Consider the following 21,130-nt stretch of genomic DNA (forward strand, 5'->3'; position numbering starts at 1 on the left):
TGTTATAATTCTGTCTCACCTATAATGCTGTGACAATTATTTACCCACATGGGCCAGTGGTTAAGAAGAAACAGCAGTCTCTTTAGCAGTGGGAGAACTGAGGGACTGCTATTTCTCAGAAGATATGGTCTAAATTTTTTTTCCAACACACTATTAGGAGATACCTTCTCAGTGCCAACTTGAGAAATTCTGGATTTTATTTTTTTATAAATTAAAGTACCATTTATCATAGAAATTATGTACACAAATATATGTGCACATTTACTGGCTATGTGGCCTCTGCCAGCCTTAGTTTCCTCATTTTTAAAATGAGGATAATAATACGTGTCTCATAGGGCAATAGAGAGGATAAAATAATCTTGGTAACATACTTTCACATATACTAAGGGCTTAAAAACTTACTGTTGGCAGCTCCCAGTATAACTACTATTTCTATTCCTTCTGCCATTATTATTATAAGGCAAGCACCAGAGGTATACAGGTAAGGAGACAGAGATCACGCTGAGCTGTTATGCTAAGAAGCAGCTTCAAAGGAGAAGCAAGATTTTTAGCTGGGATTTGAGTTTAAGAAGATGATCATTTTAGAGGGGGAATTATGTCATGAAACAACTGAAGGGAAACTACAAGCTCTTTTGGATGTAAGAACGCTTTTGGCTTTAAGATTAATGTAAAAATTTCACATATGTATCTCCAGATATAGATTCAAGAACAGCTAACAAAATCTAATGAAAATATTTAAGGAAAAAAATTAAATAAAAGGTCTATTACTAACCGAGTGGTCTAAATACTCAACTATTATTCAGAAAAATGAATTGATCTAATCTAATATTTTGCTTACGATACCAAATGTTTTCACAAGATGTATCAAAGTATCTTAATTTCTTCACACACACAAGATTTTGACTATTCTACAGTACAGAAATCAAAGCAATCAAATACAACTAAAATCAAAGCAGACTGTTTTAAGTAAAACATGATCAAATGACAACCCTATTAGCAAGATGAGAGACTAGTAATTTTACAAATATTTGGCAATAAACTGAAAGTCTGTGTATATTCATAAATTTGTATTACAAATATTTTTATGTTACTATATTACTTTTTGCCAACAAAAAGCCTTAATAATATTTTGTAACAATAACAAAAGACCTTAGGATATTTTATTATTTTTTTTATTATTGAACTCCCTGGCATTTAATTTTGCTAAAGACTTTGTGGGTTAATTTTCCGCTATAGAATAGTAGTGTTCTTTTAAAAAGTACAATATTCTTCCTCTTCTTTTCCATAATTTCAATTGTTAGTCCAATCAACCACTTACTTTCTAATATGCCAATTCTTACGCATGTAGTATATAACTTTTAAATTTTCTTGGATATTTAAACTATTTAGCTTGCCACACATCCATGCCCAAAATATCAAAATCACATGTTTTTGTGATGGCCTATAGTTTCTTACCTGCACTTCTTAAATTAGGGTCCAGCCCTGGCATCTCTTTGTTAGCTTCAGGGCTGACACTGTAGATTGATGCTCCTGCTTCACTGACGATACTGAGAAGACAGAAAAAGGGGAATATCATTTTCCAAACTTCCTGCATGGTCAAAGAAAATAAATGAATGAAGCCAGGCATTACAAAAAAAAGAACTAACAGGGCAAAGTGTTCTCTTCATGTCTCAATGATACTGACAGAATCTAGTATTTCATTAATATAAAGTGATTATGCAGTGTTTTTTTTCACATATGAAATACACAGGCTTAAATCCATAATGAATTCAATTAGTTGCTTTCTCTGTCACTGGTAACAAGAGATGGTTTATAGATTAATATAATGAATACTCTCCCATGATGCCAACTTCAAAATTTTCAGAATATACTTAGCCTCTCCTGTTTATATTCCATTATTGACTGACATTTATGATTCCTATCTGAATTAATCATTCTAAGGCATCTTGGAAAGCATACGGACTTATGTGTGTATATGTGCACATGCAGACATACAAAAAAACCCACCATCATCAGCACCGTTATTGTTATTACCTGGTTATAATTAACAACCACAACATGAAAAAGAAAGGGGTCAGACAAGAAGTCATCCCACTTCTTTTCAGGAGGGTCTGAAAATCATCAGCCTTTAGTGAACTTAAAGTCTTCCACACAGGCAGGTGTTAATTCATTTCATCATTTATTTAATCAGATAATCACACAAATCATTGTCTTCCTCTCTTCTTTGTCTCCACAAACCACAATGAGAATACTGTCTTACAGCTGACATTTGTATGGTGATTACCATTTGTACAGCTTATCAAAAATTTTTACATTAGAGTTCTCCTTTATGATATAACATGCAAAGAAACATCTACTCTAAGTATACACAATACGTGTGGCTCTATACCATGTGACCATGGTATAGATGTTTAGGTGTCAATATTCAAAACCAGAAACATGTTAGGGCTCACTTTTTAATCAATTCTTAGCAACCTCTCCCTTTCACTGCTCCTTGGTATTTATATCAATTGTATGAGGCAAATTTAGTGGATGACATTTAACATATTGCCCCACCACAACAAGTGAACATTGAGAAATAAAATGTGGAAAAGCCAGTTTGCTATCCCTATCTTTGGAGAATTCTTGAATAAATTTTTATGACAAATGTAAGCCACCCCAGCTTGAGAAGATTATTCTGGGGAATGTGAGAACTTCTCATTCTGCAATCTAGATCTACTATCTTAAATTTAAAGAGAAAAAATAGACACTATAACTGAAAAGACAGGCTGCTCATCCTGTTTTTCATCATCACTATCATCATGATACAATAAGAGCTAACTGAGTACACATTATACACAAAGCAAAAAACCGGTTTACAGACATTATCTCATTTAACGGAATGGGTTCCATTTTTGGAATAAGTAATATGCCCAAGATCACATCGCTGGTAAGGAACTGAGTTAGATTTGGACCCTAACCTGCCTGATTTCCATGTCTGAGCCCTTAACCAGCACAACCAGGTCTCAAACTCTCAGTAAAATGAGAACTCATATTTTTGTGCCAAACAACAAATGCAACATCTTTTCTAAGGAAGAGCTACTTTATTAAACAAGAGATCCATAAAAACTCTTCCTTTGCCTTTATCTTTGATCAAAAGGTAAAGTGAATTTTGCTCACTTAAGTATCTAAAGTAGAACTTAAGGGCATATAGGAGCCAAATATGTTCCATAACTTCAGAGACCAGCTTTAAAATTAAAAGGTAATAATGCTTTTTCTCCAAAATAAAATTTAGAGCATGCTTATCTTCTAATATAACGATCAAGGAGAAAATGTAGTGTTAAATAAAGCTTGTAGTGAAGAAATGGTATTGTGACATAATAATGTGATGTTAAAACTAACTTAATAAGTGATTTTTTCAGTTCCATTATAATGGCATTTCCTAAACGAGGCTCTTGGACTACTGGGAAGGGAAAGGCAAGATTCATCAGAACTATACATAAAATGTGTTTATATAAATTTCCCCCCTAGGAAAAGGGGTTCTATCATTCATTGATTACTTAAAGAAATTTGTGACCCCAAAAAAGGTTAAGAAACACTACTACAGGACAAGAATATTTAGCCACCAGCTATGGAAAATTCAGTCTTAAATACAAATTAAAATTCAATCTAACAAAAGGTCTTTTCTAAAAAAGCAAGAGTATTCATGAAGTGCAGGCTAGACATATTATTAAGAGAAAAGAATATTTTTAAAAATCTTACTACAGATTTATTTTCTATCTTTCCAGAAGCCTGCAAGGTTACAACTATTTAAATAAAAGGAACTTAAACGATAAATAAAAATGCCAATTAACTGTGGTTTTTAGCAGTTGGGTACCTGAGAACTTGCTGGGCTCTTGGAAGTTATAATTGTCAATAGACTGAGGGAAACTATTGCAAGGAAAAACACTCAGATAATAAATATTCCTCCAAATACCATATTGCCATTTCTTTTAAACAGAGCAATACAAAACAGATGTGACACACTGCACCCAAAGATTTCAGATTAACATTAATATTAAATCAATGCAAAATGTAGTAAATTTCATGTGTTTTAGTTATTCAATAGTATGTATCTAATAAACAGTTCAATGTTCAGCATAGATCAGAAAGCTTAAATAATCTAAATGAACAGAAAAACCTCAACACTGATTACTTCAATGTAAAACATGTTAGGACCAAAGAAGTATATGTAACAAGAATTAATGAAACAAATCAAACTGGGAGTGGTGATGATTTTTTTCCAGAAGTTGCTCAGAACAAAAGCTATAACACTCTCCCTTTTTCATTCCTATTTAAGAGTTCAAGAATAGATGCTTGCCAAAAGTATACTAGATTTAAGAAAACACTTTCTGTTTAATAGGAAGTTTTACAATAAACTATTGGGAAATTATTCCAATTATCTCTAATATATTTTGAAGAAAGCAAAAATGAACTTTATATAAAATTCATACAGCTAATGATTTAGTATTACATTTCACAAAACAAATTTCTCACCAGTATAAACAAATTAGGCTCAAAGTCCTAGCAATTTGATTATTTTATGTATTTTGTCATGAAGCAGATAAGACTGAGCAGAATTTATTATTTGGGGGGATTTTAACTTCCACAGTTGTAATTCAACTAATGTTTACAGATTATTACAGTAATCAGAAGGCCCTTCGAATTGCTACAGTTTAGACATCACCTAAACCAATACATTAGTATTCCAATCTTTAGATCTAAGAAAGTACATTTCAGAAGCTACCATCGAGTTTATATTTTACCAGATCTACAATATGCTAATTCTCTAAAATTAAAATGATAATTGAAAAGATATTTTATTTAATTAAGCACTATTTTTAGTATTTTTATTTTAAGGAAACAAACCACACACTTAAAACCTATAAAGCAAGTAAAGTACCTACAATATTGATGCATTCACTTTCAAATTTTTTGACAAAAACCCCATGAGGTAAAAACGCTAAATTTTATCTTAAGTAAAATTCAATGATGTTACTAACATAACACTAATCATTAATCAATACAATTTGTTTTCATTATAAAAGATATATGTTTAAATAACAGAATTGATATCTCCACAATTTATAAGTCTTTTCTACCATGACAGGTTGTATGTTGATGAGCCTTTTAAAAGTAGGTTTCCAAAAACTTTTCTTAAAGTGACTATTCATTCTAACAGTAAGAAAATGTTATTATCATTATTATGTTTTACCAGATTGAAATGGGAAGGTGTATTATTTTCATGAGAAAGAACAACTAGGTTTTTTTTTTTTTTTTAAGTTACTGGGGTAATAGTTTTCATATTCATTTACAAGATTTCATGAAGACTGCATAAATCTCTTTTCTTCCCATTTCCCAAATACGAAAATAACTTTGTTTTTTTCTGACTTTAAAATAAATTACATGCTTTCTCTTATGTTAACAGAAGAACTTAAAAGTAATTTGCTTAAATAAAAATGCAGTTATTTATTAACATACCAAAAATCAACTGGGATATAATTCCTCAATACTGACTGATATGTTCTTAATTCTTTACAAAAGTATATTAGAATTCCTCAAGCTCTACAAAAATCTAGCACTTTCCTCTTTTCCTTCCTTCTGCCTATCGAAAATGAATGTATTAAAAAGCTACTATGGTAAATGCCTTGCTCATCTCACTAAACTTTTAAAAATAATTTACCTAAAAAACATTCTTCCAACTTGTCAGACGGAGAAACATATCCTGAGAGGTTAAATGACTTGCACTACGTTTCTCAACAAATAATAGAAAGCACTAAAAACACGAACCAACATAAATCTTGATGACTTGGATATAAGATAATCTGTTCTGAAGTATCAAAAGAATAGCTGTTTGTATTTTAGGGATAGGTGACAAGGCCAAAAATTAAACTACCATAAATAGAAGGGGCTCTAAGATTGAATGCTTAAAGGCTACAGCTTACTTCTAAGAAAATAGCAAAGCAATTTTAAATTCTTTTATTTAATGATAAATTTTAATTTCAGGGATTCTCAAATGAGCAATATCCAGTCATCCACTTGGGTAGGGCCTAGTGCAGTGGCAAATGCCTGTAATCCCAGCCCTTTGGGAGGCCGAGGCGAATGGATCACCTGAGGTCAGGAGTTGAAGACCAGCTTGACTAACGTGGTGAGACCCCCGTCTCTACTAAATACAAAAACAAAAACAAAAACAAAAAAAATTAGCCAAGTGTGGTGGCGCATGCCTGTAATCTCAGATACTCGGAAGGATGAGACAGGAGAATCGCTTGAATTCGGGAGGCAGAGGTTGCAGAAGAGATCATGCCATTGCACTCCAGCCTGGGCAACAAAAGCGAAACTTCCATCTCAAAAAAGCAAACAAACAAAAATATTCAGGTAATCTAGTGATGAAGAGGACATAGGGAAACAAGAGAATCATGTCCTGTCAAAGACTTTCAAACTGTAGAACTCTAGGATAGTAAATTGAAAATTAGATCAAAAATCATAAAAATGTACATTCTCTCTGAACTATTTTTAACAATATACATGAAAATGTAAAAATTCAAAAAAATTAAACTGCACTATTTATGATAGCACAACAGTAACTGAAACAAAGTGGAAAAAAATGCCTACCATTAAAAGGCTCGTTTATGCTGTCATTAAAAATTATTGTAAAATATTTTATCTCATGTAAAATCGTTATGATAAATTATTAACTTAAAAAACTTGTTAAAAAACAGAAGGCTTATATAATGTTAGCAGTACTGAAACATGTATTATTACTTTAATTGTATTCTTGTTTCTTTATGTTTTTCTGCAATAACCATGTAATACTCATATGTAACCAGAAAAGGTTTAAAATGTAAGAACAATTATTAATTGGTCAAGGAATCATATCCGATAATGACCAACATTTTTTTAAATTTACCAAGCTTTCTTTTAAAGTTATTAAAGTTATTGTGAACTTAAATCTGGATAAACATATCATTTATTTGTAGATCTCAAGCAATGACATTTTATGATATTATTATGATAATGTAAGAGAAAGGTAACTAAGCAGAAAAGTCAATAATAAGTTCTCAACTTTTACACACAGGCCATATAAGAAGCAAATGAATGATGAAAAATCTTATAAGAAAATATATATTATACATCCTTAAATTTCACTTGGTCCCTGCCCTCTTGAATTTTACTTGGCCTCCTAAGTTATCCTTCATGATCACTAGGGCGTAATCAGCTCACTATCTACAATATGAAAGATGTGAGGCGATGCAGCAGTATGCCAGGAAAGTAGTATGCATGAAAAAATACTAAGGGCAAAATATGGCGAAGCAGAAAAAGAGAAAGAAAATACACAACCTTATTATTTCAATACCAGAGGAGTTTACCTTTAGATACGTAACACTAGCACCATCTGGTGGAGGACAAGTTAGAAGCAATTCTTCAACTACCATGTTTTTTGTTTTTTAAATTTGTTATACTTCAAAAAAGATGATCATTTTCCACAGAGAACAACTCTAGCAATGGTACAGTTATCACACAAAGGATCCATACCAAGCCTGGGAGAATATAAAAAGTCTACCAACCAGAGGACCTAAGTGTACTCCCAGATGGACAATCTATCAACTCTTAGCTACAGAGCAATCTTTCAAAGTAACAGAATTCTCTTGGCCACCTTTTATTTGGTGCCCCATACCACAGTGGATGAAAAGAACACTTTCCAATCCCAAAAGAAACCTAAAATGGACAGACCTGAATTGCCAACTAACAAGCAGAACTTTAATTTGGAGTTTGGGGTTCCAAACTTCACAGATGGGGAAAAGCAAATCAACAAACTGAAGGACAAAGAAGATGGAAAGTTTGTCTCCTATCTGTAGATTAAGTTCCTCTACTGAGGGAGAAGAAATTTCAACAAAGAATGGCATGAGCAGAAATTGTTGTTTCCTGTTACCTTCCACAGAAAGCATCTCTCTTCCTCTCTCTTCCCTCCCTCCCCACCTTCTGCTTTTCTTTTTCAAAATCCCTCTTTTATTTTTTTTCTCTACCTAGATCTGATACCAACATAAAGTTGTTGTAAGTACTGCATGGTACCACTAAGGGAACTGAAGAAAAAAAACTGCCACAGGACCAATCACAAGACCTGGTGCATAAGTGGCATTAGACTAGGCAAGAGGCAAGGGCCTGGTTGATTCTGGGACAGGAAAAGCAGGCTCAGAGAGAGGCACACTAACCATGGAAGAAACCATTGTTTGCAACAGTACTATAAACATTCCAGGTTCACTGCTAACAAGATTAAAAAAAAAAAAAAAAACCTAAGGGGGCAGGGAATAAACACTGTTCTAATTTTATAATTAAAATTGTTCTTTGGTCAACATTTTAAAATGTATTGACTTAAAAAACATGGTGTGTCAAACCCACCTGCAAACACTGTTCTAATTTTATAATTAAAATTGTTCTTTGGTCAACATTTTAAAATGTATTGACTTAAAAAACATGGTGTGTCAAACCCACCTGCCATCCCAACACACCCAAAAGCTGCTTCTCCTGATTCTTGCAGTTAACTTCAAAATTATCAAATTTTTATGTACTCAAATTTGTATTTACTCATGTAATACCAGATTTGCAACAGTACTATAAACATTCCAGGTTCACTGCTAACGAGATAAAAAAAAAAAAAAACCTAAGGGGGCAGGGAATAAACACTGTTCTAATTTTATTATTAAAATTGTTCTTTGGTCAACATTTTGAAATGTATTGACTTAAAAAACATGGTGTGTCAAACCCATCTGCCATCCCAACACACCCAAAAGCTGCTTCTCCTGATTCTTGCAGTTAACTCCAAAATTACCAAATTTTTATGTACTCAAATTTGTATTTACTCATGTAATACCAGATTATCTGTATTTGTTTAAACTTAAGTGCAAATTTATTCAGATACAAATCTGAGAGTTGCACAGAGAATTGTACAATTTTCTTAACAAAGAGAAAAGTTTGTTTCATTTACTCTTCTACTGCTCCTATGTTTTGTTTTGTTTTTGTTTTTAGCTTACATGCATCTGTGGGAGTTTGTCCAGTAATAAATATGAGAAGTTCAGATTGCTATGGCATAGATTTTTTTAGAATAAAATATAATGCAAATTATTCTACTCCATCATTATCTAATAAGACAGAATTGGCCAACTTTCAGAATATTCTAATATTTTGCTATCTTTTCCCAATACTACTGAGTATTATAAAAGAACAAAAAGGAAACCCCCAATAAACAGAAAAAAAAAGTAAAAAGTAAAATATAATAATAAAACGAGAAAGACAGAAGCAGAAATACACTTTGCCAGCAACAACAGCCCAGTTCTTTTTTACCTATAGCTGAATAAAGTTTTGGAAATAACAATGGTCTGTTATATTCACTAAGATGCTTCCAAATTGTACTGTTAACAATCTCAGTGAACTCTACTAACAAATGACATACATTTGTGATACCATTCCTCACGCCTCCCTTTTCCCCTTCTCTTACATTTGTTTGTCCTCTCCCCACAACCTCTACTTCGCTCTGAACTTAAATCTCAGCAGGAGTCACCACTATCCAGTCAAAGGAGGCTTTATATACAAATTTCATCTAACATACTCACCACCCAGTAGCCTCCAGTTTGGATCCTGAAGCTCTATTCTGAAGCATCCTCAACCTTTAAAATTTCTGTTGGCCACCCAGCTAATGCTGAAAAAAATCCTGAAAAACACATGCTATGTACAGATCAGCCTCTTTTCTAATCACGGTTTTTCAAGTACACTGAACAGATGGAAGGAAAGAATGAGTTGCTGAATTCAGCCGGCTGCTCCATTTACTTCTTTTTCTATAGTCAGATCTTTACTTTTTTGGGATCACTGCACATTTCTGACTTGCTGTATTACACTGTGTAAATATTTAGGAGACATAATTCCTTTCAAGGATCTAAACTTCTACTGTAGTTATGGCAAATGAACCTGTTTATACTATGTTCATTAACTAACAGCAAGCTCAAAAGAACACAGAAATTTACTAACATGTGGTATACAAACATCACAATCATAATAGCTTCTCATGGGGACATATCAAGAACATGAAAGGCCAGTTTATTTTTACTCTCATTGCCCTATAATTTCCTTTAACTCTACTAGAATAGTCCTTAATTCAAACCTTTCCTGCAGTTACAGGAACAGGGTAGATTGAATGTACATAAATGTTACCAAAATAACCCACATTTCCATTTAACTTTCCTTGAATCTAGAGCAGTAATTCTCCAACTGGAGCCTACATCAGAATTAGCTGAAGGGTTTGTTAAAAACAGATTGCTGGGCCCCACGCCTACAACTGGGGCTGAGAATTTGTGTTTCTAAGAAATTCTCTGGTGAATCAGATACTTTTGGTCCTGGGACCACACTTTTTAAGGTTTGTTGAGGTATAATTTACATTCCATAAAATTAACCCATGTTAAGGGTACATAATTCAATGACTTTTAGTAAATGGTGTACAACCATCACCAAAATTCAATTTCATATAAATTTTTTTTTTAAGAAACTGCTTAGGTGCAATGAATGATGCAGTTTGTTCATATCCTTGACAATACTTGTTATTTGTCTGTCTTTTTACTATAGCTATTTTAGTGGTTATGAAGTGGTATCTACTTAAAATTTAATTTACACTTCCTTAACCATTAATGATGCCAGTCATTTATTCAATGTACTTACTAGCCTTTTCTAATCTTCTTTAGTAAAATATCTATTCTGCTGGTTTCTAATTGGTTTGTCTCCTTACTAGTGAGTCCTATATGTTCTTTATGTATTCTAACTACAAGTATTTTATCAGATACATGATTTGCAATTATTTTCTCCCAATTTTGGTTTATCTTGTCATTCTCTTAGTGGTTTTCTGAAACACAAAGTTGTGTGTGCTCATTTTGGTTTTTGAAAATTATTTGACATATAATTGTTACACATATTTTGGGGGGGGTACATGTAATATTTTGATACCTGCATATAATCTGTAATGATCAAATTGGGGTAAGTGGGATATCTGTCACCTCAACCATCTATCTTTTCTTTGTGTTGGGAACATCACAATTCTCTTCTAGCTATTTTAAAATATATAATGAATTACTGTTAACTATAATTTCCCCACTATACTACTGAACTTACTCCTTCTACATAACTTCTTCATGCCCCACAGAACTTAACTCCTTCTATGTGTAACTTCTTCATGCACCCAGCTCTGGTGAGTACCATTCTACTCTATCTCCATGAGGTCCAATATTTTGTCTCCCACATATGAGTCAGAAAAGAAAAGAATATTTGTCTTTCCATGCCTGACTTATTTCAGTTAGCCTAATGGCCTCCAGTTCCATCCATGTTGCTGCAAATGACAGGGTTTCATTCTTTTTTATGGCTGAATAATATCCCATTGTGTATAATACTACATTTTATTTATCCATTCATCAGCTGACGGACACTTAGACTGATTTCCTATCTTAGCTAATGTAAATAGTGTTGCAATAAACATGGGAGTACAGATATCTCGTCAATATACTAAGTTCCTTTCTTTTGGATATATATTCAGCAGTGGGATTGCTGACTTATATGGCAGTTCTATTTTTAGTGTTTTAAGGAGAGAGTTTCCCATGGCTATACTACTAGCTATACTACTATGACAATACTACTTTACCTTCCCACCAACAGTGTATGACTGTTCCCATTTCTCTACATCCTCTCCAGCATTTGTTGTATTTTACCTTTTTGATAAGTCATTTTAACTGTGGTGAAATGATGTCTCATTGTGGTTTTGATTTTCATTTTCTTGATGATTAGTGATGCCAAGCATTTCTTTAATATATCTAGGGGGTTATTTGTATGTCTTCTTTTGAGAAATGTCTGTTCGGGTCTTTTGGCTATCTTTTAATCACAGTATTTGTGAGTTTTCTTTTGTTATTGAGTTGTTTCAGTTCCTTATATGTTGTAGTTATTAATCCCTTTCTGACAGATAGTTTGCAAATTTCTCCTAGTCAGTAGGTTGTTTTTTCACTTTATTGATTGTTTCCTTTCTTGTGCAGCAGCTTTTAGCTTGATGTAATCCCATTTGTCTATTTTTGCTTTGGTTGCCCGTGCTTTTGAGGTCTTACCCCAAAAGCCTTTGCCCAGACCACTGTTCTGCAGCATTTCCCCAATGTTTTCTTTTAGCAGTTTTACAGTTTCAGGTCTTACGTTTAAGTCTTTAATCCATTTTTAGTTACATTATATATGGTGAAAAACGGGGATCTAGTTTGATTCTTCTGCACATGGATATCCAGTTTTCCCAGCATCATTTATTTATTTATTTATCTATGTCAGCAAGCCAATTTTACTTTCTGAAAAAAGGGTAAAGGCAGGAATATTTATCCCTTATGCACTGGGTCCTTATTGCTGTCTCCTATCTCCATTGGTTGGAACCAGACCTCACAATCTTTTTTTTTTTATTGCACTTTAGGTTTTGGGGTACATGTGAAGAACATGTAAGACTGTTGCATAGGTACACACATGGCAGTGTGGTTTGCTGCCTTCCTCCCCATCACCTATATCTGGCATTTCTCCCTATGTTATCCCTCCCCAACTTCCCACCCCCCGCTGTCCCTCCCATCTCCCCCCCAACAGACCCCAGTGTGTGATACTCCCCTCCCTGTGTCCCTGTGTTCTCACTGTTCAACACCTGCCTATGAGTGAGAACATGCAGTGTTTGATTTTCTGTTCTTGTGTCAGTTTGCTGAGAATGATGGTTTCCAGGTTTATCCATGTCCCTACAAAGGACATGAACTCACTGTTTTTTATGGCTGCATAGTATTCCATGGTGTATATGTGCCACATTTCCCCCATCCAGTCTATCATCGATGGGCATTTGGGCTGGTTCCAAGTCTTTGCTACTGTAAACAGTGCCGCAATGAACATTCGTGTGCATGTGTCCTTATAATAGAATGATTTATAATCCTTTGGATATATACCCAGTAACGGGATTGCTGGGTCAAATGGAATTTCTATTTCTAGGTCCTTGAGGAATCGCCACACAGTCTTCCACAATGGTTGAACTAATTTACACTCCCACCAACAGTGTTAAAGTGTTCCTATTTCTCCACATACTCTCCAGCATCTGTTGTCTCCAGATTTTTTAATGATTGCCATTCTAACTGGCGTGAGATGGTATCCCAATGTAGTTTTGATTTGTATTTCTCTAATGACCAGTGATGATGAGCATTTTTTCATGTGTTTGTTGGCCTAATGTATGTCTTCTTTTGTAAAGTGTCTGTTCATATCCTTCGCCCACTTTTGAATGGGCTTGTTTTTTCTTGTAAATCTGTTTTAGTTCTTTGTAGATTCTGGATATTAGCCCTTTGTCAGATGGGTAGATTGCAAAATTTTTTCCCATTCTGTTGGTTGCCTGTTCACTCTAATGACTGTTTCTTTTGCTGTGCAGAAGCTGTGGAATTTGATTAGGTCCCATTTGTCTATTTTGGCTTTTGTTGCCAATGCTTTTGGTGTTTTAGTCATGAAGTCCTTGCCTATGCCTATGTCCTGAATGGTTTTGCCTACATTTTCTTCTAGGGTGTTTATGGTGTTAGGTCTTATGTTTAAGTCTTTAATCCATCTGGAGAAAATTTTAGTGTAAGGTGTCAGGAAGGGGTCTAGTTTCTGCTTTCTGCACATGGCTAGCCAGTTTTTCCAACACCATTTATTAAATAGGGAATCCTTTCCCCATTGCTTGTTTTTATCAGGTTTGTCAAAGATCAGATGGTGGTAGATGTGTGGCGTTGCCTCTGAAGCCTCTGTTCTGTTCCATTGGTCTGTATCTCTGTTTTGGTACCAGTACCATGCTGTTTGGATTATTGTAGCCTTGTAGTATAGTTTGAAGTCTGGTAGTGTGATGCCTCCCACTTTGTTCTTTTTGCTTAGAATTGACTTGGCTATGCAGGCTCTCTTTTGGTTCCATATGAAGTTTAAGGTGGTTTTTCCAGTTCTGTGAAGAAGGTCCTTGGTAGCTTGATGGGGATAGCATTGAATCTGTAAATTACTTTGGACAGTATGGCCATTTTCATGATATTGATTCTTCCTAACCATGAGTATGGAATGTTTCTCCATCTGTTTGTGTCCTCCCTTATTTCATTTAGCAGTGGTTTGTAGTTCTCCTTGAAGAGGTCCTTTACATTCTTTGTTAGTTGTATTTCTAGGTATTTTATTCTCTTTGTAGCAATTGTGAATGGCAGTTCGTTCTTGATTTGGCTCTCTTTAAATCTGTTATTGGTGTATAGGAATGCTTGTGATTTTTGCACATTGATTTTGTATCCTGAGACTTTGCTGAAGTTGCTTATCAGTTTCAGGAGATTTTGGGCTGAGATAATGGGGTCTTCTAAATACACAATCATGTCGTCTGCAAATAGAGACAATTTGACTTCCTCCTTTCCTAACTGAATACCCTTTATTTCTTTTTCTTGCCCGATTGCTCTGGCTAGAACTTCCAGTACTATATTGAATAGGAGTGGTGAGAGAGGGCATTGTTGTCTAGTGCCAGATTTCAAAGGGAATGCTTCCAGTTTTTGCCCATTCAGTATGATACTGGCTGTGGGTTTTTCATAAATAGCTTTTATATTTTTCAATACGTTCCATCAATACCTAGTTTATTGAGGGTTTTCAGCATAAAGGGCTTCTGAATTTTGTCAAAGGCCTTCTCTGCATCTCTTGAGATAATCATATGGTTTTTGTCTTTGGTTCTGTTTATGTGGCGAATTATGTTTATAGACTTGCGTATGTTGAGCCAGCCTTGCATCCCCGGGATGAAGCCTACTTGATCGTGATGGATAAGCTTTTTGATATCCCAGCATCATTTATTAAAGAGGTTGTCCTTTCCCCAATGTGTGTTCTTGGCACCAATGTCAAAATGAGTTGTCTCCAAGTGCACAGATGTATTTCTGGGTTCTCTCTTCTGTTCCATTGGTCTATGTGTCTATTTTTATGCCAGTATCATTCTGTTTTGGTTATGACAGCTTTGTAGTATATTTTCAAATCAGGTGGTGTGATGCTTCCAGCTTTGTTTTTTTTGCTTGAGATTGCATTAGTTATTTGGGGTCTTTAGTGGTTTCATTTGAATTTGTGGTATTTTTTTTCTATTTCTTTGAAGAATGTCATTGGTATTTTGATAGCTATTGCATTGAATCTGTAGACCACTTTAGGTAATAAAGACATTTTAATAAGATTAATCCTTCCAATCCATGAGCATAGAACATTATTCCAATTTTCTGTGTCCTCTTTAATTTCTTTCACCAGTATTTTATAATTTTCCTTGGAGAGATCTTCCACTTCTTTAAATTTATTCCGTGTGTGTCTGTGTGTCTGCGTGTGTGTGTATAGCTATTATAAATGAGACTGCTTTCTTGATTTCTTTTCCAGATTGCTGATAGTATACATAAACAATATTGATTTTTTTTTTTTGAGATGAAGTCTTGCTCTGTCACCTAGGCTGGAAGTGTAGTGGTGCAATCTTGGCTCACTGCAACTTCTACCTCCCAGGTTCAAGCAATTCTCCTGCTTCAGCCTCCTCAGTAGCTGGACTACAGGCACCCGCCACCATGCCCAGCTAATTTTTATATTTTTAGTAGAGACAGGGTTTCACCATATTGGCCAGGCTGGTCTCAAATTCCTTACCTTGTGATCCGCCCGCCTTGGCCTCCCAAAGTGCTGGGATTATAGGCATGGAGCCACTGCATCCGGCCAACAATATTGATTTTCGGATGTTGATTTTGTATTCTGCAACTTTACTCAATTCATTTATCACTTCTAAGAGTTTTTTGGTAGAGTCTTTAGATTTTTAAATATAAGATCATGTTGTCTGCAAACAAGGATAATATGACTTCTTCCTTTCTAATTTGGATGCTCTTCATAGCTTTCTCTTGCCTAATTGCTCTGGCTAGGTCTTCCAGTATCATTTTGAATAGAAGTGAGAAAGTGGGCATACTTGTCTTGTTCTGGATCTTAGTAGAAAGGCTTTCAGTTTTTCCCATTCAGTATGATATTAGCTGTTGGTTTGTCATATACGCACTTTACTGTGTTGAGGTATGCTCCTTCTATACCCAATTTGTTGAGAGTTTTCATGATGAAGTGACACTGGATTTTACTGAATGCTTTTTCAGCATCTATTGAAATGATCATATGGTTTTTGCTCTTGATTCTGTTGATATGATGTATCACATTTATTGATTTGCATATGTTGAACCATCCTTGCATCCTTGGGATGAATCTCACTTGAAACATAAAACTTTTTAATTTAAAAAAAAATTTTTAAATTTTTAATTTAAAATAGTTTTTAGACAAGATATTACTCAGTCACCCATGCTGGAGTGCAGTGGCATGATCACAGCTCACTGCAGCCCCAAACTCCTGGGCTCAAGCAATATTCCTGCCTTGGCCTCCCGAAGTGCTGAGATTACAGGCTTAAGCCACTGCGCCCAGCAAAAGTTTTTAATTTTGATGAAGTCTAGGACCATAGTCTGAGAATCACTGTTCTAAAGTCTCAAAACCTCAAAAGAAATACCAAGCCCTTGAAAAATGTGAAAGCTTAAGAGTTTTCCATCTGTATAATATGTAAATGTCTCTCATAGCTTCTACTTTTCTGTTTTGTTTTAGCAAAGCCTATCATAACTGGCATCCTAAATATATTAACCCTTTTTGTGAAGAAGAGAAAATAAAACTTGCAACTGACTTTAATATATTATGTAATGAATAAATGTATTTTCATTTATTTTAGATTATGGGCCAGAGCTATCACCTAGGAACATCAGAGGGAGAGTTCATACTAAAGAATACGGATTACTGAGCCAGTGTTTTCAGAATCATTGGTCAATCTACAGCTTTTGACATCCTATGTATGAAAAATGTAAGAAATGTATCTATTTTACAAATTAATGAGAAGAAAGATAAATGGTGCACCATGGTAAAGATTACAGAGAACAAGCACATTAGCTTAAAAATACATTTGATTTATCTTGGAATTTGTGTCTAATTTTATTAGTCATTTTCACTTTAGAGCCATTTAAAATAATTCACATACCAATTCAGCCCTTTCTTTGTTGAAAATCTATTGTAATTCAAACTAAGAGGAACCAAAGATGTAGCTAAAGTTCAACTCTTGTCTAATACCATAACTTGCAACTGTATGAAACATATTTCAACAAATATAAAACATGTTTGACTCAGGCTGAAATAATATTAAGGTTGTTCATTTCCAAGGTGAAACCCAAAATAATGCATGGTTTTTCCTTAGTGAGTATTCACTTCCAAAAAGCAAATCCAAAGAGGAAGAGGCTTGTATGAACGCTATTTCTATAACCTAAGACATGTATTCTGGGATTCTATGGAAAAACTGTTACAATAGGAAGAATCCAGTTAAAAGATGAAGAAAGTTTAAATTTGCAACAAGAATCCTTCTTAATATATTTCAAGTTAGTCTAGCCAGCCCTAAGCAAGAACCTTTCTTTACTGAAGAACTACCAAGCTTCTACTACAAAATATTTTCAAATATTTGTTTCAATTCATGAATCTTATTGATAACAGCCATCAGTCCTCATTGCCTCCTAATTGCTAAAGATGGATTTTATATATCTATTAGTATTCACAAATTATCTACTAGTCTTCACAAATTACACTATAAGGAACAAGCCTGTTGGTCAATATTCATTCCCACTTTTCCATGTACCACTTAAAGCCATTTGAGAAGAAGCTTTCCAAAGTGATGCCAAAGGATGTAGCTTCATGTCTGACCCAAAATCTTTCAACATGGTCTGGTTCCCAATAAAATAACTTCTAGGGCATTTTCTCATCCAATCTCTTTATGTTTTCTAGCAATTCAAAAAGATTAGTCATTGGAGCTTCTTTCCCAAATTATACCAAATTAGACTATCAGCATCTCTATGACGTAAACAGACTTGAGAGTCAAGATAAAGATCAACATATGAAAAACACAGAAAATAGTTTACTCAATAGCATACAGCCAATTATAATTTAGCCATAATATTGAAAGGTAATAATATACAAAATAATAATAGTTTTTTAAACCTTCCATTTTTTTTTTTTTAAACCAGAGTTCAATTTTCTTCCTTAAACAGGTAGCTATCAATTACTAGAAGGAAAAAACTTCTCACTTATCAAGTAAGCCCTTCTCCTGTCCTTCATTACTAATGAATCCTCTAGACTTAGAACATTTAGATGGCTCAAGGGGGAAAAGGGAAGAGGAAGCAGCAAGGACCCTGAACAGGAGATCTTACGCCTGGCACTTTCAATTTGATGGTCATCAGTGTGTACATCTGTATGGCATATGATTGTAACAGAAGCCCATCCTCAAAAATCTGCAATTTCCTAATGAAGTTTTTAATAAAAATGAGGAGTAAGGATGAGAATACCCCGCCAACTCTCATTAGTATCCAGTAAAGTACAGAAAACAATCACTAAAACCTTCACTTTTACGAAGAGCAAATTAGTATCACATCAAATAGGTCCTGAGGAGAATAAAACATATAAACACAACCGAATCTTCTATACAAAACCTGTGGTGTGCTCTCAAAAATAATTGAACTGTACCACTTCAGCAATTCATCTATGAACAAAAATGCCCTCAGCCTATTCCTGAGAAATGAAAAAATCAGTTATATCTGTCTTCATCTTGTCTGAAAATCTTGACATTTCTCAGCAAGTAAAGGTTCCAAATGGCAGGTGTCAGAATGTCTTAGTCTCACATGTGGTGCTAGAAGGCAGAAAAAGCAGCAGCAGCATGTGATCATGTCAGAGCCACAAAGAAGCTGCCTAGAGAGCACATTCTGAAAAGAGCAAACCTCAGACTCAGTTAAATCAATCTAGTGCCAGGTGCCGCTATCAGAACAAAGCTGTGGTGCCAAGGATTAGCTGCCCAGAGAAACATTCAACTCAACGCTCTCACATAAGGGAAAACAGCTGAGCACAATGGCACCTGTCCATGTCCTGTGTGTATAATTTGGTCAAAATGGCTCCTTCTATGCAGAGAAGAAAACAGCCACTGAGTTCTCTGCTTAGTCTACAAACGGGTATAATTTTCTCAAGGTCCTTTTCAGTTATACTGAAATAAATAAGATTAATCTCCTGCATCTGTACAATACTTCAGAGCTTTATGAAAGTGTTTTAGGATCTACTAACTCAAACTCATTTTAATATTTATGGCTTTATAAGGAAGTCAGGATCATAAGTAATCTCCTTATATTTGGAGTTAAGAAAGACCCAAAGAGTTAAATAATCAAAACAAAACAATCTAAAACCAAGACTCAGAAAAACCTGATCTCTGGACTGTTAGGTCAGACTTGTATTTAGATATCCTCTGCCTACTCTCCTCCACTTAGTCATCTTTTCACTGGTTTTACCAATAATAAGAAAGCTTTGGAGGCTTTTAAAAGTTGTTTGTGAAGGTCAGTCATTTTTGTCTCCAGAGTTTAACGTAATTGGCATGATAATATACTTTGTTATTCCTCAGACCTGAATCTAAAAAAGACTAATAATGTTTAAGGAATACTCAAAGCAAGAGATGCTGCAGAAGCATGCAAATCAGTGGTTTAGGGAGGAGCATTTACTGTCAAGCCATCTGGTTAGACACATCAGAAATCAAACAAACTAGGATTCACTCAAATGAGCAGTATATGATTAATAATACAATCCATTCATAGAAAAAACAAATCTGTTCTCATTTAGGTTTTAATTCTCTATTGGAATACACAAAGGGATCAATGGCCAAAGATTCATACTTCAAAACCACCTCAGTTCCTCTCTCATGGCACAAGATAAAGCACAAACAGGAGTCAGGACTTTACTTGTATTTAATTTAGTAATATTTTAACATAAAACAGTGCCAACAGAAAAACCTTTGGAAGCATCTAGAACAGGTATGATCTTCTAATTCTCTCACAGAGAAGCTGGGTTTTCCTCTACTGTGTTTTTTACTCCCTAATGACATTTTTTATTCCCCACTGAATTTATTTATTTGTCATACACTTGTGCCTAGTTCACCCTAAAACAGCCCAGGGGAGCCTACATTACCTTGCCTTGTCATCAGCTAGCAATTACTATTCTTCAACTCTATGCTCAAGTTATTTCGTATCTTCATGTTTTCAGATCTTCTTCTAAGGCCAATTAAAATATACAGCATGAAAAGGATAAAAACACCTATTAATACAAAGACCCATAGTCATAGGAAGACTAAGAGTACTCTCACATATACGTTCTATAGTTTAAAAATCAAATGTAAATTAAATAAATTAAAATAAACTGCATATTAAATATTGTAATTCTTATTCACTATTTAGTCTGCAGTTCTAGTTCTTTACAACAAGAGATATTGATAAGGTTTCCACGCCTGCTGTCTTTTTTCTACACACTTGGCTGACTTAATTGAATGCAGACTTCCTAGTATTTCATGTGTCTGTTTTATAGACTGAAATAGAGGAATTTGTTTTTCATTAATATGGATAAAAACTAATTTGTTCTATGATTTTAATAAGCATAGTCTTATGTGACTTGGCTTAATCAAAGAGATTGTAATAAGTGTCATTAGCTAAGTAACATTTAAGTGCCTTGGTTTGTCTGCTTGCTTTTCTGTGGATTAAAAAAACTGACAACTGTTAGTATGATTGTACAGTGACACTGGAAATTTTGAGATATGTGTCTGGTTAGTCCTGCTTGTGTTTCAGTCGAGATACATACCAAGTCTGACAATGCAGAGCTTTTCCATTTCACGTGTCTGTTTACCATCTACATGATCTTAAGCAATAAACATTTCTCAACAGTATCAAACCTCATTTTCACCAACACTCATTCTTTAGTAAAGATATGATCACAAATTGGTTTTTAATAAGACTATGCTTATTAAAATCATAGAACATTCTCTGAAACTTAATCCATATTAGGCTGGGTGTAGTGGCTCATGCCTGTAATCCCTGCACTGTGGGAGGCCGAGGTGGTTGGATCACTAAGGTCAGGAGTTCAAGACCAGCCTGGTCAACAAGATGAAATTCCACCTCTACTAAAAATACAAAAAAAATTAGCCGGGCGTGGTGGTGGGTGCCTGTAATCC

General features: G+C 34.5%; 1 protein-coding gene across 4 annotated transcripts in view; it reads right to left on the reverse strand.

The window, feature by feature from the left end:
* Positions 1-21,130, reverse strand: part of SRBD1 (S1 RNA binding domain 1) — a 218,101-nt gene that overhangs the window by 99,676 nt on the left and 97,295 nt on the right. For all 4 annotated transcript variants that reach the window (XM_012450585.2, XM_012450583.2, XM_012450584.3 and 1 more), the window contains exon 15: positions 1,456-1,547. In XM_012450585.2, the coding sequence (XP_012306008.2) occupies positions 1,456-1,547 (92 nt within the window). The remainder of the gene's footprint in view (positions 1-1,455; positions 1,548-21,130) is intronic.

This window comes from Aotus nancymaae, unplaced genomic scaffold (assembly GCF_030222135.1).
Source record: "Aotus nancymaae isolate 86718 unplaced genomic scaffold, 86718_ANA_hifiasm-v0.15.2.pri h1tg000057l, whole genome shotgun sequence".
NCBI classification, from domain to species: Eukaryota; Metazoa; Chordata; class Mammalia; order Primates; family Aotidae; genus Aotus; species Aotus nancymaae.